General features: G+C 42.8%; 1 protein-coding gene and 1 pseudogene across 2 annotated transcripts in view; one reads left to right on the forward strand and one right to left on the reverse strand.

The window, feature by feature from the left end:
* VPS35L (VPS35 endosomal protein sorting factor like) overlaps window positions 1-26,076 on the forward strand; it is a 141,160-nt gene that overhangs the window by 14,710 nt on the left and 100,374 nt on the right. For both annotated transcript variants that reach the window (XM_043914434.1, XM_043914433.1), the window contains 6 exons: window positions 2,276-2,443; window positions 6,104-6,226; window positions 8,820-8,844; window positions 11,766-11,842; window positions 15,689-15,817; window positions 21,469-21,553. In XM_043914434.1, the coding sequence (XP_043770369.1) occupies window positions 2,276-2,443; window positions 6,104-6,226; window positions 8,820-8,844; window positions 11,766-11,842; window positions 15,689-15,817; window positions 21,469-21,553 (607 nt within the window). The remainder of the gene's footprint in view (window positions 1-2,275; window positions 2,444-6,103; window positions 6,227-8,819; window positions 8,845-11,765; window positions 11,843-15,688; window positions 15,818-21,468; window positions 21,554-26,076) is intronic.
* LOC122702119 lies at window positions 72-955 on the reverse strand (annotated as a pseudogene).

Genomic DNA, 26,076 nt, shown 5'->3' on the forward strand with positions numbered 1-26,076 from the left:
CAAGGAAGGTTTTCTTCCATGAGTTCAGGACTCCAGAATTGGGCCTCCCCCAGGCCGAGAGACATTGCCTATTAACTGCACAGATCCGATAAACTAACATACTGTATATGGCTCCTCACAGCTGAGAGGGCAGGGGCAAAGAGAGTGGATGCTTCTGGGGGATTTGCTTTTGCTCTGAAATCCAGTCTGCTCAGCAACACTCCAGGCGCTGGGAGAGGTTCTGTGGGGGTGAGATGGTGGATGACCTGGTGGTCCCAGCCCGCTGTGATTGAGTGGGGACCAAGTAGCATCTCTCACAGAGTCTCTGCGGACTTGGCTTCTAAACACTCTGGAAAGGCCTCAGTCCACAGCGAGTCAGTGATGCTCACTGACAGAGGCTAGGAAGGAGAACCGAGTGGGGAGAACCAGCCCAGGGACACCCTGGGAGTGTGCAGCTAGCTGAGGGCACAGCTCACATTCTGGGTGTCCACAAGGGAGACAGTCCCATTCTCTGCACCGAAGACAGCTTCGTTCTGCTGAGGAGGCCCAGCCAGCGAGGTCGGAAGGTAGCCGGAGGCCCTGCAGTCCTTCTGTGATGCTGGCTTGAGACAGCCGGTGTCCTGCAGTAAAATTCCATTGTCCTCACCACCTGGAAGAATCCTTGTGGGGAGAGGCAGCAGCGCAGGTGACCTGCCCAGAGTGAGCTTGGAATGAATTCAAAACCTTGATGCAGAAGTCTTTTCTTCTGCGGGCTTTTCTGCTGTTTGCTAGAACTCAGGACCCTGACTGTAGACACAGTGTCACCGTGCCCACACTGGCAGAGCTTGCTGACAGTAAGTGTCTCCTTCTCATCCATCTCCTCCAGTTCAACAGCTCCTGAATCGGAAGCCACTAGGATACCTCTGTCCTGTACCCAAGTGAGGCCAGCCTCCTCGGCCTCCGTCTGGGGGTTGGGGGGTGAGGTTTCCTTCCTCATCTCCACAATTCCAACTCCAACCTAGACTCAAACTAGATGCTCGTTGGAGATTCAGCTCTGTGAGCCCCGTGTCCCTCGGGTTTGATAATTTGCTAGAACACCTCACAGAACTGAGACAAGTGCAGTACTTATGCTTATAATTTTGTTATAAAGGATGCACACAAGGACCATCCAAATATAAGGTAAGGTCTGGCAGGGTTGCAAACACAGACCTTCCATGCCTTCTGCCTGTGGAATCAGGGTGCATCACCTCCCAGCACATCATCTGTTTGACTGGGAAGCTCCTCTGAGCTTTGGTGTCCAAACTTTCGTTTGGGGTTTTGTTTATATAGGCATGATTGACCGATTCCTTGGCCACATGATGGAACTTTATCTCCAGCTTCCCCCAACCTCCACTGAAGTGAGGCTCTTATCACCTGGCTGAAAGTCTTGACCCTCTAATCACATGTTTGGTCTTTCTCATGCCCCCATGTAGCATCTTATTAGCATACACTCAGCTGTGATCGAGAGGCTCATGAGTAAATGGTGCTCCAAGGACAAGGAATCTCCTTTTTAGGAACCAGGGACAGAGGCCAGTCAAATTCTCGTTTATCCAACATCCTCTCTTCTTCATTCTGTTGCATCCTGTTCTGTCTTTCTGAAGATTGGTTCTGGGTTTCCATAGCTTCCTTTTGTAAAGGAGTGGAACCTAACTAGCCCTTCTGAATGTTGACTCAGTTTTCAGCAGACAAACTCTGGTTGGATCTTCTTGGCTCAGACCCTGGTCGGTCCTCTGAAGTTGGGGAGGAATGGGGGCCAGTGGAGCAAAAACATGTCCTTCAGCACATACACAGTTCTCCTAAAAGGGAGGAGCTGGGCACTCACTGCTTTGTGATGATGAGATGGCCATGCAGAGGCACTGACCCTGGGATCGCTCATATTCTGGTTCATTACCCTACCGGGACCATTGCTGCAAACGTAAATTCTGATGAGTGGGTCTGGGGTGGGGCCTGGGAGTCTACATGTTTATAAGCCACCGGGTGCAATGGATGCTGCTTGTCCAGAAACCACACTTTGAGTAAGAAGGCCCCATGAAAAATCAGCTATATCATCACCTCCTAACCCACAGAGGCCCTGTCTCTCCCTTCTCAATCCTAGCTTCTCAGCTTCTCTTCCTCAACAGCTGGGATTCTGAGTCACATTAGCTTTTCACGAAAAATAATGGTCCCTGCTACAAAGGAATGGTCATTTCATAATGAAACGAAGGAAAGCCCATTTGAGTGTCTCATTGGGAGAAGTCATAGGAGACTTCCATTTTACCTCTGCAGTTTTTCCCCACAGGTCACAGAGTCAAAGACAAAGAAAGTGAGCCGGAAGGGAAGCACTTCTTCCACGTCGTCTTCATCCTCCAGCTCCGTGGTGGACCCGCTGAGCAGCGTCCTGGATGGGACCGACCCCCTCTCCATGTTCGCAGCCTCTGCTGACCCTGCAACCCTGGCGGCTGCCACGGTAACGCTGTCAGCTGGATCTGTCCTGTGGGTGCCGGGATGGGGGTTTTCATTGAACAAGTAATGCTCAGCGTAGTCTCATGGCACTGCTGCTGAGAGGCCGGAGTAGATCCTGGAAACTACTGCAGCTGCTTTTTTTTTTTTTTTAAGCATTTAAAAATTTTCCATTTCACTCTTTTTATGTTCTTTCCTTTGGATTTTATGTAATTACATAAGTAATTTGCTAATTTTTCATTTAAAAAATCAAATATTATCAATGAAGTCAACCCATCCTCACTCTGTTCTCCACTTTGGAGGTCAGCAGTATAATCAGTGTAAATGCATATCATTTAACTTTTTCTTTGTGTTTTCATAGATATTTATGACAACAATTTCTGAACATTTATATACATACTCATATGTAAATAATAGCAACAACAGTAATAACAGTATTGGCTAACAGCATGGCAGATGTATTACAGTAAATTCCAAGTTTAGTTCCCATGCTGCCTTGTGCAAGAGATATTATAAGCCTCATTTAAAGAGGACCACACAGAGGAATAAATATGTTAAGTCACATCCAAGTTAGAATTCAAGTCCTGGCCTGACTTTAGGATCCACCATCATTCTTTGCTGGCATTGCATACATCTGTTGACTTTCTTTTTCTTTTTTAACATATATACATTTTTTTTTTTAACTTGACCATATGTCTCGGAGAACTTTCTATAATAGTACTTATAGAACAACTTTCTTGTTTTGAATCCTGCATTGTATCGTAAGGAACAGGACATGCTTTAATTTGCCATGATGGACACATGAACTGTGTGTATGTGGTGTTTGGTGGTAAAGGCAGTGGTGCATTGGTCCTTGAAATATATAGATCTTGGTGCCCACGGACAAGGGTTTCTATAGGGTAACTTGTTAGAAGTTCATTACTGGGTTAAGGCAATGTGCGTGTAAGATTTTGATGGCTACTGCCAGATTGTTCTCCAGAAAGGGCTTACCAGTTTACACTTTCATCAGCATAGCAGTACTTTGGAGTGCCTGTCCCCTGCATCCTTACCAACTAGGATAATTATGAGTCATTGAAAACCTTTTTTTTTAATCTTTGGCCACACCTTGTGGCATGCGGAACTTACCTGACTAGGGATCAAACCTGCACCTTCTGCCATGGAAATGTGGAGTCTTAACCCCTGGACCACCTGCAAAGTCCCAAATCTTGCCATTCTGATTGCTGAAAAATAATCTCTTTTACTTTGCCTTTGCTTCATTCTTAATGAGTTTGAGCATCTTTTGATAGGTTTGTTGGACTTTGGTGGTGAATTGGCTTGAAAATTTTTTATCACAGTAAACCTTTAGACATATCTGTTGTCAGTTCAGTTCAGTTGCTCAGTTGCATCTGACTCTTTGCGACCCCATGGACTGCAGCACGCCAGCCTTCCCTGTTCTACACCAATTCCTTGAGGTTGCTCAAACTCATGTCTGTCAAGTCAGTGATGCCATCCAACCATCTCATCCTCTGTCGTCCCCTTCTCCTCCTGCCTTCGATCATTCCCAGCATCAGGGTCTTTTCAAATGAGTCAGTTCTTCCCATCAGATAGTCCAAGGATTGGAGCTTCAGCTTCAGCATCAGTCCTTCCAGTGAATATTCAGGACTGATTTCCTTTAGGATTGACTGGTTGGATCTCCTTGCAGTCCGAGGGATTCTTAAGAGTCTTCTCTAACACCTCAGTTCAAAATCATCAATTCTTCGAGACTCACCTTTCTTTATAGTCCAACTCTCATATCCATACATGACTACTAGAAAAACCATAGCTTTGACTATAGGGACCTTTGTTGACAAAGTAATGTCTCTGCTTTTTAATATGCTGTCTAGCTTGGTCATAGCTTTTCTTCCAAGGAGCAAGCTTTTTTTAATTTGATGACTGCAGTCACCATCTGTAGTGATTTTGGAGCCCCCCCCCCCCCCCAAATAAAATCTCTCACTGTTTCTATTGTTTCCCCATCTATTTGCCATAAAGTGATGGGACCAGATGCCACGATCTTAGTTTTCTGAATGTTAAGTTTTAAGCCAACCTTATGACTCTCCTATTTCACATTGATCAAGAGACTGTTTAGTTCTTCTTTGCTTTCTGCCATCAGGGTGGTATCATTTACGTATCTGAGGTTATTGATATTTCTCCCAGCAGTCTTGATTCCAGCTTGTGCTTTATCCAGCCTGGCATTTCATGTGATGTACTCTGCATATAAGTTACATGAGCAGGGTGACAGTATATGGCCTTGACATACTCCTTTCCCAATTTGAACCAGTCTGTTGTTCCATGTCTGGTTCTAACAATTGCTTCTTGACCTGCATACAGATTTCTCAAGAGGCAGGTCAGGTGGTCTGGTATTCCCATCTCTTGAAGAATTTTCCACAGTTTGTTGTGATCCACACAGTCAGAGGCTTTGGCATAGTCAATAAAGCAGAAATAGATGTTTTTCTGGAACTCTTGCTATTTTGATGATCCAACAGATGTTGGCAATTTGATCTCTGGTTCCTCTGCCTTTTCTAAATCCAGCTTGAGCATTTGGAAATTCACTGTTCACATATTTTTGAAGCCTGACTTGAAGCATTTTGAGCATTACTTTGCTAGTGTGTGAGATGAGTGCAATTGTGTGGTAGTTTGAAGATTCTTTGGCATTGCCTTTCTTTGGGATTGGAATGAAAACTGACCTTTTCCAGTCCTGTGGCCACCTCTGAGTTTTCCAAATTTGCTGGCATATTGAGTGCAGCACTTTCACAGCATCATCTTTTAGGATTTGAAATAGCTCAACTGGAATTCCATCACATCCACTAGCTTTGTTCATTGTGATGCTTCTTAAGGCCCACTTGCCTTTGCATCCCAGGATGTCTGGCTCTAGGTGGCTGATCACACTGTTGTGATTATCTGGGTCATGAAGATCTGTTTTGTCTAGTTCTTCTGTGTATTCTTGCCACCTCTTCTTAATATCTTCTGCTTCTGTTAGGTCCATACCATTCCTGTCCTTTATTATGCCCATCTTTGCATGAAATGTTCCCTTGGTATCTCTAGTTTTCTTGAAGAGATCTCTAGTCTTTCCCATTCTATTGTTTTCCTCTATTTCTTTGCATTGATCACTGAGGAAGGCTTTCTTATCTCTCCTTGCTGCTCTTTGGAACTTTGCATTCAAATGGGTATATCTTTCCTTTTCTCCTTTACCTTTCCCTTCTCTTCTTTTCTCAGCTCTTTGTAAGGCTTCCTCACAAATAAGGAGGAAAGATCTATTATATTCTCCTTGTAAGGATATAGTCTTGTAAGGATTATAGTCTCCTTGTAAGGATCTATTATATTCTCCAGTAAAGGACTATCTGCTTTCTGCTCATGCCTTTTTTTTTTTTTAACCTTGTGGAGATATAATTGACAAATAAAATTGAAATGTATTTAAAATGTCCAGTGTGATGGTTTGATACACATAGACATTGTGAAAATATTCCGTACATTGAGTTAACTTGTCTGTCATCTCACATATTTACCTCCCCTTTTTTTTTTATGAGAACATTTAAGTCCTACTGTCTTAGCAGATTTCAGTTATACAATACTGTTATCAACTATCATCACCATGGTTACTTATACTTTTTAAAACAATTGCTGCTGAAGAGATTGTCTTGCCTTTCCTTAGGACAACTCCAGAAAGAAACGTGACAGGGATGATAACTCCATCGTAGGATCAGATTTTGAGCCTTGGGCCAGCAAACGAGGGGAAATCCTTGCCCGGTACACTACCACGGAAAAGCTCTCTATTGTAAGTACCAGGACACTTTTCTCCCAGTGTCTACTTCAGATGTAGTAGTCATTTCTTTTTGTTATTACGATTCTGCGCCTGATTCCAGCATATAGGTTCTCAGCCCGCTGCCCCCCACCAACAATTCTTCAACACCAGCTTGGTGGCCTGTAAATCAATTCAATTGTGATATTGGAGAAAGCATCAGATCCCACAGGTTAAGGGCTCAACCCCACATCAGATGCCCATCAAAAGTCCATGTTATTACTCTGCTTCTGACCAATCAGCTATAAGCCAGAGGTTCCCAAGACCACCTCTTTGGGTTCAGTTATTATTAATTCCCTAGTGACTCAGATGGTAAAGAATCTGCCTGCAGTGCAGGAGACCCAGCTTCGATCCCTGGGTTGGGAAGATTTCCGTGGAGAAGGGAAACCCACTCCAGTTTTCTTGCCTGGAGAATTCCATGGACAGAGGAGCCTGGTTGGGCTAAAGTCCATGGAGTTGCAAAGAGTTGGACACAACTGAGCAACTGACACTTTGGGCTTCCCTGATGGCTCAGTGGGTAAAGAACCTACCCACAGTGCAGAAGATACAGGAGTGGTGGGTTTGATCCATTGGTTGGGAAGATCCCCTGGAGGAGGGAAATGGCAACCCATTCTAGTATTCTTGCCTGAAAAATCCCATGGACAAGAAGAGCCTGGTGGGCTACCGTCCAAAGGGTCGCAAAGACCCAGACACAACTGAACGACTAAGCACACAGTAATTTGTCAGAATGGCCCACAGAACTGAGAGATCAGTTGACTCACTGGATTACTGGTTTATTACCAAGGATATTAAAGGATATGAACCAATAACCAGACGAGGAGATACCTCGAGTGAGGTCCTGAACAAAGGAGCAAGTGTTCACATGGAGTTTGGGGTGCAGCATCGCAGCAGGTGGATGTGTTCTGGTTCAACAGCCTGGAAGCTCTCTGAACCCCATCTTTCTGGGTTTCTATGCAGGCTTCATTACATAGAAGGATTCGTTAAGTTGTGGGCCACTGGTAATTGCCCCTAGCCCCTCTCTCCTCTTGGGAAATCAGGGACTGAAAGGTTGATTCCCCAGAGGAACAGCCCTCATCCTTTGGTGCTGCAAAAAATCCACCTCATTAACATAACAAGAGACTCCTGGATTGTTCTCATCTAGGAAGTTCCAAGGATTTGGAGTTTTGTGCCAGGTATCTAGACAAAGACTAAGCATGTATTTCTTATTATAAATCACAGTATCGCAATTATGTTGCTTAGTTTCTTTTTCAGTTGGTATGTGAGTATTAGTTGGGATAAAACATGCTGATTGGTTGCTCAAAAAGTGTGTTAAGAATCAGGTATCAGGCACAGTTCAGAAAAAGAACTGGAGTCACACAGTCCCATCTCTGGGAGAGGTGAGAGTTTTGAGGGGAGGATAGAGCCATCCTGAAGAAGGTTAACTTCTTACTGTTGTTCAGAGAGTCCCACTGGTGGATTTTCTGCCAGGGCCAGAGGTTCACTGTTTGTTTAGATGATGGCCACTAGGTCAAGCTGTTGGCTCATGACTGGGGCTTACCCCGTACTCTGCCAGTTGCTCAACTGGGGTAAGCAGGTTAATGCTTATGTACTTGAGGACTAGCTTGTAACTGAAGCCTTCCCTAAGGGTTCATCTCTCTTCACACTGGAAAGATGCCTGGAGGCTGGTGGTCCAGGGCTGTGTGGCTCCTCTGAAGTCATCAGGGACCCGACTCTCTCTGTCTTGCTTCTCTGTCTTGTTCAGTGTCATCTCATGTCCAAATTGTTAGACGGTGGAAGGGGAGAAGTGGGATGCACCCTCCCACATTCAAGAACACTTCCTGGAGTTCACGCAACACGTCCAGTTACATTTGTCTTGAAGGTCGTCATGGACTGTTCACAGTGCATCCATCAGAAATTGGGTCTGTGAGCAGGGAGGAAGGGGTGAACTCAGTAGCAGCTAGGAAGGTCTAGTCCCTTCTTCCAGAGTCTGTGCTTGTTAAAAAGAATGGTGGCAGAATTGCTGGTCTATTTAAAATTTTTTCTTACTGTTTTCTGATTGCCTTGAGTTAATATAGAGCTGTGATTCTCAACTAGGAGTAACTTTACTCCCCAGGTGACATTGGCAATGTCTGGAGACATTTTGGTTGTCTCAGCGGTGGGAGTGCTACTGGTATCTAATGTGGAAAAAACAGAGATCATGCTAAACATCCTGCAATGCACAGGACAGCCCCCCACAACAGTTTTCTACCTCTTAGCATCAGTATTGCCAAGGTTATGAAACCTTGATTTATTAGAGTACGCTGAAGGCTTTCACATGCCACCATCGTTCTCAAAATCTTGCTCTTTGTTGTCTTGCTTTGAGAGTCTTGAATTGACTAGACATTTGAATCTCTAGTAGTTTCTAGTGAGCTGTATTTTCTTCCTTTGAATAAATATTTCTCTTTTTCATTTGGGTAAGTAAATGGCTTTGTCGCAAAATGATGGCTCATGTGGTCTTATTGCTACTTGGATAATTTAGATATAAGTTTTTGACATAGAATCCAGTAAGTTTTAGAAAATATTAATAATTGTTTTTTTTTTGCCTCTGCAGAATCTTTTTATGGGATCTGAAAAAGGTGAGTTTTTGTTGTTGTTACTGTTTTGGTGGAGAATTCTCCCATTACCTTTAAAATAGCTTTCCAAAGAAAAAGTTTGTAGTATCCAATCCTGATGTTTAATTCAGTTGAAGCTATTATTTCCTAGATTATATATAGACTTAGTAGAATTGAAATACGTACTTAGATGATGAATGAAAGAAAAAAAGACCAAAGAGGCTACTACTAGGAGTAAAACGGAAACCTTGATTTTGGGGTTATAGAGTGGTAGTCACTCACCCCTCTTGTATGCCTCCTCACTGGCTGGGGAATGGTTGAAATTCTTCTTTTTAGAGATTCTTTCCTTTGCTTTACATCTTTATCCCTTGTGAAAGCACAGATCCACCAATAAGCGGAATCACACATTCAGTTTTACCAGCCACTGGTCCCTGAACACAACAGTTCTCAATTTATTCTATTCAGCCAGGAGACATGGTCTGGACCAGAGCATCTCATTCTAGCTTTGCAGCAGGGTCATCTGGGGAATATATATATTTATATTTCATACAAATATAGACCACTGGGTCCTACTCTGCTTATCAAAGTAATCTTGCAGAATGGGTCCCAGGAATTCCGTTTTTGAAGCTCGTGGGTGATTCTGAAGCCACTGACTTAGCTCCTGTATCACTGGGGTGCAGAGGAGCACAGGCGTGCTGCATTGCAAATTGCTGGTATGGCAGCTGCAACTCTGTGTTCTCTGCAGATTGAGACAGCACATTAGAAATCAAGAGAGTGGGGGCACCTTTGTTATAGGCGTAACTTTGACCCCAAACCATTAAAAAAGTAAATCATAGCATTGCATGTCTGTCAGTTTGGAGAGATCAAAAAGTGACCATATCACTAGCTGGTGAGAATGTAGAGCAACAGGAAGTGTCATGTGATGCTGATGGGAGAGTATAAAATGACACCACCACTGTATAAAGCACTTTTGTATTATCTGGTAAAATTGAAGATGGCCCAGTCTTTTTCCTTAGCAGTTCCACTATCAGAATATACCCTAGATCAGAAATTGGCAAACTGTATCCTCAAGGCCAAACCTGGTTTAATTTTGTAAGTTATGTTTTACTGGAATGAAGCCTTGCCAGTGTGTGTACAGGTTGTCTGTGGCTGCTTTTGTATTCTAATGTCATAGTTGAGTAGTTGTGGCAGAGATTGTATGGCTCACAAAATCTAAAATACTTATATATGGCCTTCTAGAGAATGCATTTTTTCAACTCTGCCCAAGTCCATGTTTCTTAAAGTGTGGTCAGTGACATCACCTGGGAGCTCATTAGATATGCAGAGTCACAGGCCCTGCTGGACCTACTAAAAATCAAAACCTGCATGCTAACACATTCTTAAGTGATTATTGTCAAAGTCTGAGCAGCACTGCCCTGAGGAAATGCATGCATATAGGAACCAGGAGACATGCACAGAAATGTTCATAGCAGTGTTGTTCACAGTAGCCCCAAACAGGATACAACCCAGACATCCATTGATGGTAAAATAAGAAATAATTTGTGATGTATTCACACCATGGAAAATACCAAGCAGCAATGAAAATGAGTTATCTGCAGTTCTGTGCAACGACATGGGTAAACTTCATGATCTAAAGTTAGCAGTGAGTGAAAGAGGCAAGAAAATATACTGTTTGGGTGGTGGCCGCAAAGGTTTTAGGTTGTTATTGTTCAGTCGCTAAGTTGTGTCCAACTCTTTGTGACCCTATGAACTGCAGCATGCTAGGCTTAACCTGTCCTTCATTATCTCCTGGAGTTCACTCAAACTCATGTCCACTGAGTCAGTGATGCCATGCAACCATCTCATCCTCTGTTGCCCCTTTCTCCTCTTACCCTCAGTCTTTCCCAGTATCAGGATCTTTTCCAATGAGTCTTTGCATCAGGTGGCCATAGTATTGGAGCTTCAACTTAAGCATCAGTCCTCCCAGTGAAGGGTTGATTTTCTTTAGGATTGACTGGTTTGATCTGCTTGCTGTCCAAGGGACTCTCAACAAAGGTTTTATGATGGTCTGCTAAAATGTACATATATGCACGTTCTGTGATATATTTCAAAATGAAGGGGAAAGTAGAAACCAGGTCAAAAAATCAAATTATTTGGAATCTTAGTAGTTGTTAGTAATTGAATAATTGTACCATGCTCTCAGCTGATCCCAGCAAATCTGTGCATTAACACCAGAGCTACGAAACCAGTGCCTTAAAAGAGTAAACTTTAGCTCCTGAGAGTGAATTTGGTCGGCAGGAGCAAGCGGGCCTCTGGTCTAGAACAGAAAGCCCTTAAGATGGAGAAAGGGTTCGGAAATAGAAGGCTCTGGAAGACAACAGGCAGCTCGACAGAGAGCCCTGCCCTGTGACTGGCCCACGGCCTGGGGTCCTTTCCTTCTCTTCCCTCCAGTCCCTGCTGATGAGAATGGTTGTGCTGATGGACGAGGGAAGGCGGCTTACAAGTCCCATTTGCTTGAAGAGAGGGCTTTGAAGCCCTAGTGTTTCCACTTCTGGACAGTGGGACTGTTGTTCTGTTAGTTGTTGATACAACAATTCTACACTGTGAGTAGAGCCTGAGAGGGCCTTTTGTTTGAGGAAAATAACTATGATGGATTCTTGGCATCCTTATCTGGACTGCCTTTCTTTAGGAATAAACAAATGATTTAGTGAAAAGTTTGTAAATATCAAATGTCATGGAACCCTTTTGAGGCTGGCCCGCTGCGTTCCCACGAACAACTCCTAGGCAGAAATGTTTCCAGTGAAACTTGGGTTACATAAGGATGTTGCTTTCAAAATCTCAGGGAGTTGTCTGTAATATCCCCAGCCTCTTTATTTATGATGAAGCGTAGAGTGAACGATGCCTTCCTTTGGGGGTATTGGTGACAGAGGAAAGCCACCCGTGTGACATAAATCCATTCTGTCTAGGCAAAGCTGGGACCGCCACATCTGCAATGTCGGAGAAGGTTCGGACCAGGCTGGAGGAGCTGGATGACTTTGAGGAGGTGAGCGAGTCATTTGCTGAATCCCGGGAGCAGTGATGCTTCCGGTGCTTCTGCCAAGCGAAGTCAATCTCAGTGGCTGCTCCCTGATTAATCCTCGAGCTGCACATTGTGTTCAGGCCTCCTGAGGCACCAGCCGATGGGGGAAAGATGCCAGCGGCGCGGTTGGCCGAGCGTGCAGGAGTCTGCCTCGGGTTGGTTTTCCAAAGGTGTCCTTCTCACTGTGATACTTGAGCAAACCCAGGGCGTCTGGGGACAGAGTTTAACTGGGGAAGCCAACTGGAAGTATCTCCCGGGAAGCTGCCTTGCGTAGTGTGACGTGGTCATGCCTGCTGCAGAGGCTGCTCGCAGCTGCTCTGCTGCTGGAATCTTTCATTAGCCTGCACGTGCTTTTAAAGAACACAACTGCTTTGCCAACTCATACAAATTATGAGTATGAATCTAGATTTCTGGATTCTCTTAAATTCCACCTAACTGTGGGCTCACAGTCTCATGTTTAACGTGGATATGCACCGTCCAGATTGCATAGTTCTCCCTGGCACAGTTCACTCATAAACATTACTAGCCTGGTTCCTGGGGAGGGGTGAGGCTGGTAGGTAAGAGAGCAAACTCTGGAGCCAGACCTTGGGTTTGCATCCTGGCTCTACTATTTGGTAATTCTGTAATTTGGGACAAGGTGCTTAAGAACTTGAGCTCTGTGCCTCGGTTTACTAATCTGTAAAGTGGAGGTGCTACCTAGTATCTGCCTCTTAGGGTGAATGCAGAGGATTACATGAGTTAATGCACGTGAAGTGCTTAGACCAGCACCTAGCACGTTGTACATGCTTTGCAAGTGTTAGCTGATGTCACCACCATTCTGAGTCTAGAGGCCTTAGCTTGACTGCTTATTAACAGGGTAGCCTTGGGCATTCATCTTACTATTCTCATTTCCTCATAATAATACAGTTGTGTGGGCTGAATGGGAATGCCTTGAAATCACAAAGGTCCATCTAATAGTGGTTTCCCTGGTGAGTCAGATGGTAAAGCGTCTGCCTGGGTTCAATCCCTGGGTTGGGAAGATCCCCTGGAGAAGGAAATGGCAACCCACTCCAGTACTCTTGCCTGGAAAATTCCATGGACAGAGGAACCTGATAGGTTATAGTCCATGGGGTCACAAAGAGGTGGACACGACTGAGCAACTTCACTTTCACTTTTTCTTTCCATGTAATAGCAGTTGCCATTGTTCTGTTCTACATTTTGCCTCTGGTTTCCGGGTCCTTGTAGCCCTGAGACTGGAATTGTTAGCTGCTCAGCAGAGTCTAAATAGTCCAATATTTTATTTCTCAATTCAGTAATGACATTTTGAATTAGGGTGCCTGAGAGCCCCAGTCTGCATGTCACCAGCCAACCTTGGCTGGTAGGGAAATGCCAATGGTTCTATCAAAGCTCTGTTGTCTGTTGAGTATCTGAAACTCACTTGAACTGGTTTATGTGGAAAATAAGGACTGTATTGAAGGGTACACGGAACGCAAGGGCACACAGGCCTGGAACCAGAAACTGAAAAACCACTCGGAACCCCAGCAGCTGTCTTCTGTCTCTCTTGGTTCTGTGTAGCCTCCAGACTCTTCCTAGTTCTCCTTTTTTTTTGGGGGGGGGGGTGCGGTTTGTTTTTCTGCAGACTGGTTACCTTGCTTCTCCCTGCTCACAGCAGCAGCTGGCTGCCCCTTGGCTTCCAGGTTAACATAGCATATTTGTCAGGACAAGGCAAGGTTATAAACAAATGACCCCAGTGTCTCAGTGGCTTAATATAACAAAGGTTTATTTCTTCTCGCATTACTCATCCAGTGTCGGTGACAGGTATACCACCATCATGGTGCTGCCGTCTCAGCAGATGGTTCCAGGGTTGTCAGCAGCGGAGCTGGAGATAGGGTCACTTCTCACTGCCTCGGCCCAGAAGGGACACGTGCAGCTCGGTTCACCTCCGTTTGTCCAGACTAGTCATGTGGTTCCTCCTACAGCAGAGGGGCAGGGAGAATCCTACCTCACTGTTCAAGTGACCAGCTGGGATCAGCTCACATTTCCTGAACCTCCTACCTGTATTTCTTTAATAAAGAGTTGTTCCAGCAATCCCACTCCTGGGCATGTATCTGGAGAAAACTCTTAGTTCAAAAAGATACATACACCCTAGCGTTCATAGCAACACTATTTACAATATCAAAGACATGCAAGCAATGTAAATATCCACCAGCAGATGAATGGATAAAGAAAATGAGGTATATATATATATATATATATATATATATATATATACAATGGCATACTACTCAGCCATAAAAAGATTGAGTAAATACCATTTGCAGCAGTGTGGATGGACCAAAAGATTATCATACTAAGTGAAGTAAGTCAGGCAGAAAAAGATAAATATCATATGATACCACCTATATGTGGAATCTAAAATATGAATACAAATGAACTTATTTGCAAAACAAAAACAAGCTCTAGACTTAGAAAACTTTTTTTTCCCCCCACTTACGGTTACCAAAGGGAAAAGGGTGGGGGGATAAATTAGGAGTTTAGGACTAGCAGATACAAACTACTGTATATAACATAGAGAAACAACAAGGACTTACTGTACAGTACAGTAAGCAACTATACTCAGTATCTTAGGATAAACTATGATGGAAAAGAATATGAAGAATATATACACATACGTGATATAACTGAATCACCTCACTGTACACCAGAAATGAACTCGGTGTTGTAAAGCAGACATGATAACCACTACACTATGGAACCCTTGCCAGAAATGAACTCAATGTAAATTAGCTATACTTCAATTAAAAAAAATAAAAGAGTTCTTCCCTTTGGATTCCAGGGAACATTCATATAAAAAGGATTTGGTTCCCGGGCTCTTCATGTGGGTTGTTAGCATGACCTTCACTCCTGTGAGCTGTGTAATCAGCATCTTAACAATAAGCCAGGGATTAATAAGCATGTACTATGTGCCAGTGGTACTGGTCTTCACATATGTTGTTATTTCATCCAAGTGATGACCTCACTCACTTCTGCCCTGGGTTTTTGCTGAGTCTGCTCTCCGTCCTGAATGCGCTCTTCTTGGTCTAGTTAATACCCCTCCATTGCCTAGTTAATACCTGCACCCCACTGAGAATTTGTTTCAAGCGTCACTTGCTCCAGGAAACCATTCTTGACCACCAGTCTAGACGAAAGTGAACCTTTTCCCCAACATTGGTGTATCCCTGAAATTGAGCTGTGTCTGTCAATTGGTGGATGTCCACCATCAGCATTTTGTCTTCCTTAGTGATAAATAGAACAATTGTACTTCTTACAATGGACACCTCAGATTTAGATACACTGTGATATGTATCTTCGTAGAATTGGTTTCCCTGAATATTTGTCTCTGTATTAGGGCCCATCTTGTCCTCTGTACCATTGGTCCTAAAGTAATGTCTTTTTGCACAACTTTGTATCTGGGACATCTAGTATACCATACTTGCCTAGTGCACAACATGCCCCATTAACTGTGTGTTAAATAAAGGTAAGTCCTGTTATCACTGTTCACAGAGGAGACTCAGAGAGGAAAGCAGCTGATCTCGAGTCATATGGCTAGAATGTGACTGAGCTGGGAGTGGGCTTAGGTCTGACTTATGTTCCAGGCCAGTCTCCCAATTATTGTCATCTGCTCACCTTTGCAGAAAACTCAAAGAACTTCTTTGATCACAAGACAGAACTATCGATCTTGCTTGGGATATGAGGACAACCTACAAATCAAAACCCAGCTAATATTCATGGGGGTGGGGAGTCCAAAATGTTTTTCTTCTGTGCGTGTATCTTTCTACTTTCTGCCCACAGGGATCCCAAAAGGAGCTGTTGAATTTGACTCAACAGGATTATGTGAACCGCATAGAGGAGCTCAACCAGTCATTGAAGGACGCCTGGGCCTCGGACCAGAAAGTGAAGGCTCTAAAAATAGTCATCCAGGTCAGGTTGAGTGATTCCGCCGCCCCGCCTCACCCCGAATTTCCTTTGTAAAACTCCTTTGTGGATAATTAAGGTTTTCAGAGGCCTGCCTTCAGGGTCTTACCCTAATTTTTTCACCTGTTCCATTTTCACCTACCTCCTGTGAAAGTCCATGATTATGAATCAGTGTTTTTTATGAGATGGCTAATCCCAGGGCCACCACGTGCAGCTGTATAGATTATGCACTGTGCAATTCCAGGAAATTTCACCCTGGATTACAGAATTACTGATGTCCCCCCAGGGTTGTGCAGTTCGTTGGCCCTGTTACAGCCCCTGACACATTTATGATCTGTATAGACTAAAGATTGAGCAACTGTGTTTTGGGTTTTCTTGACCAGATTTTCTTTGTATCTTTGGGACCAATGGTTGTATGTTCTTGACGTATGCATTTTGGGGTCATGTTCTGTATAATGATGTGGCACAGACAATGTGTTTATAGTGTCAGAGGTACATTTGTTGAGTCCTTTTTGTTGATCCATGACAACTTTTGGATCACAAGAGCAAGTTCCGTAGGGAAAACAGCTTATCCTGTCTCTTGAATCATAAGAACATCCTGTCTTGGCAAAACAAGTCCAGAAGTACACTATACAAGGAATGATGTATGCATTATGACTTTCAGAGCAGAGGTAACAGAATTGCTGAACAGCCATATTTTAGTTCAGAAGTACTAGCTCTCATTCTTGTTTATTGTCATGGGAATGGGACATTTGTTTTCTTATCTTTTTTTTCTGGAGGAGGATTAGAGTCTGAGAGTCTTTACACTGAGTACTTGAAAGCGCTTAGAATGACACTTTGTATGGCAGGTACTATTTATTTTGGTGTTCATGATAGAGGCAAACCCAAGCCCATTTCCCTTCCATCCCAGTTGTTAGTTGACAAAGTAAATATCTGAAGGTTTCTCTCATCCTGAAGGCACATGATGGAGGTTGCTTGCTGAGTGGCTCAAGTGAGAAAATATTATCTACACTATGAAGAGCTTCTTCAAAATATTTTTGTTGGCAACATCTCTCCATAGACTTTGGTAGCACAGAACTGTGACTTCTAAGAGTTTTACATCTGGAGATTTGATTCATGTCTTCCCAAAGAACAGAACCATAAAAGTGTTTAATTAACTCCACATCTGGTTAATAGTAATTATTTGACTTTCAGTACTTTAAAGACTAGCTTCTTAATCCAAAAAAGCTAGTGAAGGCACAGAGTATGGAGAAATGAGCACAGTTGCCCTTATTTGCTCTGTAGTAAGATTTTACTTTGTTTTGTTTTTTCAACTTTATTGAGATAATTTACATGTCCTAAAATTCACCATTGTAAATGTACAATTCAGTAATTTTTAGTAAGTCTATGTAGAGTTGCACAGCTATTCCACAATCCAGTTTTAGAACATTTTCATAGCTACTGCCACTTTGAGCTCCAGAAAAACCACAGATATGCTTTCTGATTCTGTGAATTTACCTTTCCTGGACATTTCATGTATGTGGAGTCATTCAGGATGTAATCTTTTGCCTCTGGCTTCTTTCACTTACCATGTTTTTGATGTTTATCCATGTTGTTATATCAGCACTTTTTTTTTTTTTTTAAACTGCAGAATAGTTTTCCACTGCAGGCATAACCACATTTTTGTTACCTATTAGTAAGTTGGTGGCCATTTAGGTTGTTTCCACTCTGGCCATTATGAATAATGCTGCTGTTCACAGTTGGATACAAGTCTTCCTGTGGACATATATTTTCATTTTTCTTGGATAGATTCCTAGGAATGGAATTGCTAAATACTATGGTAAGTTTATGTTTACCTTTTTGAGGAATGGCCAGTTTGCTTTCCAAAACGGCTGCACCATTTGCATTCCCACCAGCAGTGTACGAGGATTCCAGCTCCTCCATATCTTCTCCATCACTTGTTTCATTATTTTCTGTCTCTTTGATTATAGCCATCTGATTGGGTGTGAAGAGGTAGCCCATGCTGTTTTAATTTGCATATCCCACCTGACTAATGATATTGAGCATCTTTTCATGTTTATTGGTCATTTTTATATCTTCTTTAGTGAACTGTCCATTCAAGACTTGCCCATTTAAAAAGTCATTTCGTTTATCTTCTTTACTGAGTTGTAACAATTTTTTATCTGTGATATAAATTCTTTATCAAATACATCATGTACATGTATTTTTCTCCTAGTCTGTGGCTTGTCTTTTCATTTTAATAATGGTATCTTTTGAAATGTAGAAGTTTTTGAAGTTCATTTTATCAGTTTCTTCTTTTTGGCCCATGCTTTTGGAGTTGTATCCAGGAACTGTTTGCATAACCCAGGGTCATGAGAATTTCTTCCTATTTTCTTCTACAGAGTTTTATAGTTTTAGCTCTTACATCTAGGTTTATGGTCCATTTTGAATTATTATGTTGTATGTATAGTGTGAGTGTCTAAATTTATTTCTTTTTGCTTATGGATATCCAGTTGTCTCAGCAGCATTTGCTGAAAAGACTTTTTCCTGTTGACTTATCTTGGCATCTTTGTCAAGTCAGTTGGCCATAAATGTAAGGGTTTATTTCTGAACTCTCAATTCTAATCCATAGATCTCTAAGTTTGTCCTTAAACCAGTACCACCTGTCTTAATCTATAGCTTTATGATAAGTTTTGGAACTAGGTAGTATAAGTGTTTTAACTTTTTCTTCTTTTTCAAAATTGTTTTGGCTCTTTTGGGTCTTTTGTGTATCCATATGAATTTTTAGGATCAATTTCTACCAAAAAACAAAAAGAAAGAAAAAACCTTCTGAGATTTTAATAGGGATTGTACTGACCCTATAGATCAGATGAAGAGATTTGCCATTTGAACCAGAATTAATCTACTGATGCATAAATTATGTATCATTCTTTCTGTTAATGAGGGTCTAGTTCCTTCCTTTTCTTTTTCCTTTTTCAGTGTTATGAACCGTGTGAACACTAGTCATGTCTGCTGGTGACCATGTAAAGTGTTTCTCTAATGAGGGCCCATACCTAACAGTAGAATCGCTCAGGGGTATGGTGTGTGCCTCATCCACTTTTCCAGATGATGCCAAGTTATGTTCTGCAGTAGCTGTGCCAGCCTGCGCGATAGTGACAGAGTGTGAGAGTCTGTGCTATTCAGCAGCCTACCAACATTTGGTATGAGCAGACTTCCTATTTTAATTTTTCTAATTTAGGAGGTAATAAAATCATATTTTATTGTGATTTTAATTTACAATTCCCTGATTATAATAAGATTGAGCATCTCTTTAAATGTTTATTGGCCTCTGGGGTTTCTTTTTCTGTAAGATGCCTTTTGTTGATTCCTTTTGCTCATTTTTCCATTATGTTGTTTGTATCTTTCTTACTGATTTTTAGGATTTAAAAAATATATGTTCTAGGCAATAACTGTCCTCTGATTATCTGCTTTCTTCCTTCTTTCCTCCCATTCATCCATCCATTCATCCATTTAGTCATACTTTCTCAGTGCTCAATGATAGGTTATCTTTTAGTTTATTCATTTGCTTTGGTTCAAACTTTTGTTTTTTAATTCCAACTTAGGTTTTGAAATTGTTAGTTTCCTTCTAGGATATCACTAACTGGCAACAAATGAAAAACATTCCTTTAGTATTTTTTCTGCAGTGTTGATAAATTCGATAGCAAGTATTTCAGGCAGGTAATTGACCAGTCTCACTTGCTCAGGAAATGTTTATAACAATGGTTCTCAACCTTGGCTGCACATTAGAATCACTTGGGAGCATTAAGAAATCCTGTTTTCCAAGCTGAACACTGGAGCTGCTTGATCAGAATCCCAGGCACTGTTACTGCATGAAGTCCCCCAGGTTATTCTGAAGCTGAGAACCCCTGGTTTGTAGAATGCTTATTCCGCTCAGAGGGTACTGCAGATGGTGGATTTCACGGGCCCAGTGTGTCCTGGGCTTGTGTCCCTGCAGCACCTGGAGCCCTTGTTTGAAATGCTGATTCCCTGGTGCCTCCACAGGTGGTTTTGACCGGTAGGTTTGGAGAGGAGCAGGGACTCTGTTTTTAATACTTACCATGGGGTGTCTGATTTTTATTAGTTTAGGAAACTGCAGCAAAGCTTTAAAAAAATAGCTGTGGAATCTTCAAAATAGTGACTTAAATTTATAGCATTATTATGACTTCAACTTTGGATTAAAAAACCTTATACTCTGTGACACCAGCTTGGGAGACAAAATCAATGCAGTGTTGGGAATCGCCAGCTGTGTTTAATTTGAAATCTTCTGTTTGAATTCTCTCTCCCTCCCTCCTCACCACGGGCAGTAACTCATCTCTGAGGGGCTCTGGTAGAAACTCAGGAGATGTCACATCCCTAGGAACCAAGCGCTGTGTACTATAAACAGTCTCTAAGATTCAGAGCTGTTTGTTGCTTCCAAGACCGGAAGTCTCATGGGGTAATTGTTTAGGTTGGAGCTCTCATAAAGGGCATGTGAGAAACATAAAGCAAGGTGTCAGGAAATGGAGTTCTGTGTATATATAAATGCCACACTTGGTGTCAATGCCATTGTTTTCACAGCTTAACGTTCCCCTCACCTCCAAACCCCAAATAACATTTGGGCTATGAGAGGTTGCTTCACAAATTGGACACATTGTTTACTTTTAATTATATAATGCTAAAGAGAAACTTGATAAATCTAATAATTTAGATATTGGGTAACAAAGCCAAACTGAAAACACATGTCAGTCTACATCTTGATAAGATGAACTTTCTAGCCATTCACTGCACATTGAAAGTGCATGCATATGAAAGGACTCCTTCTAAATGCCCAAATAGTTTTGGTTTTTACAGGACATTTTTTATCTCTGATAAACTATGGCAAGGTTATCTAGTTCCTTATCCAGACTTTTGAATCTATAAAGACTTCAGGGTATTACTTTGTATTCTTCAAAATAGAGATAGATTTTTGTTTTTGATTATGCAAGATGACTTCATCTGGGATGTTCGGGGCCACGTTGTGTGGCTCTAATCTTCTGTTTTAAGTCCTGAACATGTCAGTGGCCTTCTGGCACAGGTGATGGTGGAGGGATTGAGCAATTTCCTGCAAACCCAAAATGTTCCTGGTGTTGCAGAGCACAGTTCCAGAGAAACATGTAACTCTTTGAAACTTGTCAAGTTTCCTTTTAGAAGGAAATTTAAGAGTGAGTATAAATAATAGATGCTACTTTAAGAAGCCCTGGAGGTTTACCTATGGGGTCATTTCTTAGAAAAGAACATTTAAGAATCAAGACTATCATGAAATAAACCAGAGGAGGCCATACTGAAAAGATGGAGTCACCTGCAAGGATGCTGGTTGACTTTCCTGGTCAACTGACTACATGCTGATCCTAGTTCGGAACCTCTGGACAAGATTCCTGAGCTGTGGCTTTTCTGGAGGGAGGTGATGTTGCCTTTCCTTAAGAGGCTCTTTTGTGAGCAGAGTCGATTCCCATTGTCAAAAGCACAGTGGTATTTCTTGTAATTATGCCTCCAGAGACTGGCACCAGGCCTGGCCCATCGTAAAAACCTGCACTTGTCTGTAGAAACCCTTTACTTTGCAGGCTTGGAGTGTTTTAACCCAGCCAGACACGACCGAGTGACTTTTCTCTTCTTTTTTTTAGTGCTCAAAGCTTCTTTCGGACACAAGTGTTATTCAGTTCTACCCAAGCAAATTTGTCCTTATCACTGACATACTTGATACATTTGGTAAGTACTAGTCTTATTCATCTTAAATCTAAGAAGTAGTTTGTTTTGCCGGAAGTTGGACGGTTGAGTTGCTTTAAAATAGGTTCCGTTGTGGTTGCAGTTTTGAGGTGAGACATGAGGGAAATCAAAACCCCCACCCTTACCCTTGCTTATTAATAACAGTGCTGTTTCTGAAAGAATTTTATTTTTTTAACTTAATTTTTATTGGAGTGTAGCTGCTTTGCGACGTTGTGCTTGTTTCTGCTCTGCGGCAAAGCAGATCGGCTACACATTTACATGTATCCACTCTTTCCCAGAGTTCCTTCCTGTTTAAGTCACCACAGAGCAGTGGGTAGAGGCTCCGTGCTACACAGCAGGTTCCCATTAGCTGTCTGTTTTCTATATAGGTGTGTGTGTGTGCATGTGCACATGTGCGTGCTCATGCATGCATTTGCTCAGTTGTGTCTGACTCCTTGTGACCTCCTTGTGGACGGACTGTAGCCCGCCCGGCTTCCCTGCCCAGGTCATTTCCCAGGCAAGAATACTGGAGTGGGCTGCCATTTCCTCCTCCAGAAAGAATCTTAGATTACTTGCTTCTCACCTTCTGATAGGCTAGTAAGGTGAGTGAGCGAAGCGAGGCGGGCTGGGGAGCACACGTCCTGTCCAGGCCTTGATCCACTGCCAGCCAGCTCGTGGCATCTGGAACCCGCTTTGTTCAGAACCGAGCCCGGCACCTCTTCCCAGCCCGTGCCCACCCATGCTGGGTTTCTGTCCTAGGGAATGGCGACACCAGGCACCCTGTTGCCCACTCTGGAAATCTGAGTGTCTTCTCGCCATGCCCCACGTACAGTCCATCACCAAGTTCTTCACTTCGGCCTCCTCAGTTTCTCCCCAGTACTCCACTTTTCTGTCTTCTCTGTTGAAACCTTAGTCTAAGCTGCCCGTCTCTGCCCTGTGGGTGATGGCTGCAGCTCCTGTGAGGTCTTCCTGCATCACTGTGGCTGCCCCTTGTCGCATGCTCCACCCCTCAAGCCAAATGATCTTTGGGAGCCCAGCAGAGAGATCTAGATGGAAGAGATTAACCAGGAGTCCCATGGAGAAACAGGAGGTTTCCATGCTGCTTGTGATGGTCAATGGCCAAGACATCATGCCATTAGCAGTTTGCCCAAACGTGCAGCCTGTGGGCCGTATTTGACGCTCAGCAGTGAGGTGCCCCGCAAGAACTAGGAGACAGTCTCCTTCTGAGAACTGAACGCTGAGTAGGTTGGCATATAACCTTAGCTGTTTTGCCAGTGGGCTCCCAAACTGGTAAGTCTAGATTGTAACCTACTAAAAGGTCAAATGTATTCAGTTCAGTTGCTCAGTTGTGTCCAACTCTTTGCAACCCCATGAATCGCAGCACGTCAGGCCTCCCTGTCCATCACCAACTCCCGGAGTTTACTCAAACCCATGACCATTGAGTCAGTGATGCCATCCAGCAATCTCATCCTCTGTCGTCCTCTTCTCCTCCTGCCCCCAATCCTTCCCAGCATTAAGGTCTTTTCCAGTGAGTCAACTCTTGGCATGACGTGGCCAAAGTATTGGAGTTTCAGCTTCAGCGTCAGTCCTTCCAATGAACACCCAGGACTGATCTCCTTTAGGATGGACTTGTTCGATTCTTGCAGTCCAAGGGATTCTCAAGTCTTCTCCAACACCACAGTTCAAAAGCATCAATTCTTCGGTGCTCAGCTTTCTTCACAGTCCAGCTCTCACATCCATACGTGACTACCGGAAAAACCATAACCTTGACTAGATGGACCTTTGTTGGCAAAGTAATGTCTCTGCTTTTTAAAATGCCATCTAGGTTGGTCATAACTTTCCTTCCAAGGAGTAAGCGTCTTTTAATTTCATTGCTGCAGTCACCATCTGCAGTGATTTTGGAGCCCAAAAAAATAAAGTTTGACACTGTTTCCACTGTTTCCCCATCTATTTCCCATGAAGTGATGGGACCAGATGCCATGATCTTTGTTTTTTGAATGTTGAGCTTTAAGCCAACTTTTTCCACTCTCCTCCTTCACTTTCATCAAGAGGCTTTTTAGTTCCTCTTCACTTTCTGCCATAAGGGTGGTGTCGTCTGCATATCTGAGGTTATTGATATTTCTCCCGGCAATCTTGATTCCAGCTTGTGCTTCTTCCCCCCAAGTGTTTCTCATGATGTACTCTGCATATAAGTTAAACAAGCAGGGTGACAATATACAGCCTTGACATACTCCTTTTCCTATTTGGAACCAGTCTGTTGTTCCATGTCCAGTTCTAACTGTTGCTTCCTGACCTGCATACAGGTTTCTCAAGAGACAGGTCAGATGGTCTGGTATTCCCATCTCTTTTAAAATTTTCCACAGTTTATTGTGATCCACACAGTCAGCGGCTTTGGCATAGTCAATAAAGCAGAAATAGACGTTTTTCTGGAACTCTTGCTTTTTCGATGATCCAGTGGATGTTGGCAATTTGGTCTCTGGTTCCTCTGCCTTTTCTAAATCCAGCTTGAACATCTGGAAGTTCACGGTTCACGTATTGCTGAAGCCTGGCTTGGAGAATTTTGAGCATTACTTTGCTAGTGTGTGAGATGAGTGCAATTGTGCGGTAGTTTGAGCATTCTTTGGCATTGCCTTTCTTTGGGATTGGAATGAAAACTGACCTTTTCCAGTCCTGTGGCCACTGCTGAGTTTTCCAAATTTGCTGGCATATTGAGTGCAGCACTTTCACAGCATCATCTTTTAGGATTTGAAATAGCTCAACTGGAATTCCATCACCTCCACTAGCTTTGTTCATAGTGATGCTTTCTAAGGCCTACTTGAATTCACATTCCAGGATGTCTGGCTCTAGGTGAGTGATCACACCATTGTGATTATCTGGGTCATGAAGATCTTTTTTGTCTAGTTCTTCTGTGTATTCTTGCCACCTCTTCTTAATATCTTCTGCTTCTGTTAGGTCCATACCATTTCTGTCCTTTATCGAGCCAACTTTGCCTGAAATATTCCCTTGGTATCTCTAATTTTCTTGAAGAGATCTCTAGTCTTTCCCGTTCTGTTGTTTTCCTCTATTTCTTTGTATTGATTGCTGAGGAAGGCTTTCTTATCTCTCCTGGCTGTTCTTTGGAACTCTGCATTCAGATGGGAATATCTTTCCTTTTCTCCTTTGCTTTTCACTTCTCTTCTTTTCACAGCTATTTGTAAGGCCTCCTCAGACAACCATTTTGCTTTTTTGCATTTCTTTTCCGTGGGGATGGTCTTAATCCCTGACTCCTGTACAATGTCACGAACCTCCATCCACAGTTCATCAGGCACTCTGTCAGATCTAGTCCCTTAAATCTATTTCTCACTTCCACTGTATAATCATAAAAGGGATTTGATTTAGGTCATACCTGAATGGTCTAGTGGTTTTCCCTACTTTCTTCAATTTAAGTCTGAATTTGGCAATAAGGAGTTCATGATCTGAGCCACAGTCAGCTCCTGGTCTTGTTTTTGCTGACTGTATAGAACTTCTCCATCTTTGGCTGCAAAGAATATAATCAGTTTGAATTCGGTGTTGACCATCAAATGTGTTAGGAAACAAAATGTTGTTCAGAGAGACCGTATATTTCTGTGTAGGAGACCGAGGAACTGAGTGTATTAACTGGAACAAGTGATAGAGAAACTAACTCATACTAGTCTTGGAGACGGGAGGGTATTTATTGGCTTATGTTGAAATGTCCAGGGGTCATTTCTGGCTTCAGGTACAGCTGGATTTAAGAACTCAACCAATATCTTCAGAACTGTGGCTTTTTCTAGTACTTTTTCTTGGATTGACTTCATTCTCAAGCTCCACAAGGTGTCCCCAGCTTCTACCAGCTTTGCTGCGAGTAGTCCCAGGAGAAGGAAGGAAATTCTATCCACACTTTGCAGCAGAAGTCTTGGAATTCATCTCATTGGTCTGGCTTGGATCACTCGTCAGTCCCTGAGCCAGTTATGGGCTCTGGAGGAGGGAATATGCAGATAATCCAGAGCTGGGATACCCCAAAGAAGAAAGGTTGATGCTCTTTCCAGGAGAAAAGGGAATGGGAGCTAACTGAGCCAGGAAGAGATGTCTAGGATCTTAGGGTTCAGATGATCTGGGGAGGTGGTGTTGGGCGCTCTGCTGGGTGCTGAGGATGTCAGCAAATAGGAAACAAAAATCCAGGCATTTGTGGGCTGTGCCACAAAGAGGAGATTCATGGAATACATAAATAAACCCAATTGTATATTAGATGAGGACTGGTGCTATGGAGGGAAAAAAACCCCAAACCAGAGCAGTGGGTGGGGGTGGACTACACTTTTTTTTTCAGGTGGTAAATTTTATTAATACATATAATTTTATAACATACACACACAGACATGACTAAATGGAAATATAACAAAAAGTTAATAGTAAATGGTGCCATCTGAGTCGTATGGACTACACTTTTAAATAGGGTGGTCGGAGGTGGCCTCACTGAGAAGTTGATGTGTGAGCAAGTACTTGAAGTACATGAGAGATGAACCACATGC

Source organism: Cervus elaphus, chromosome 10 (assembly GCF_910594005.1).
Source record: "Cervus elaphus chromosome 10, mCerEla1.1, whole genome shotgun sequence".
NCBI lineage: Eukaryota > Metazoa > Chordata > Mammalia > Artiodactyla > Cervidae > Cervus > Cervus elaphus.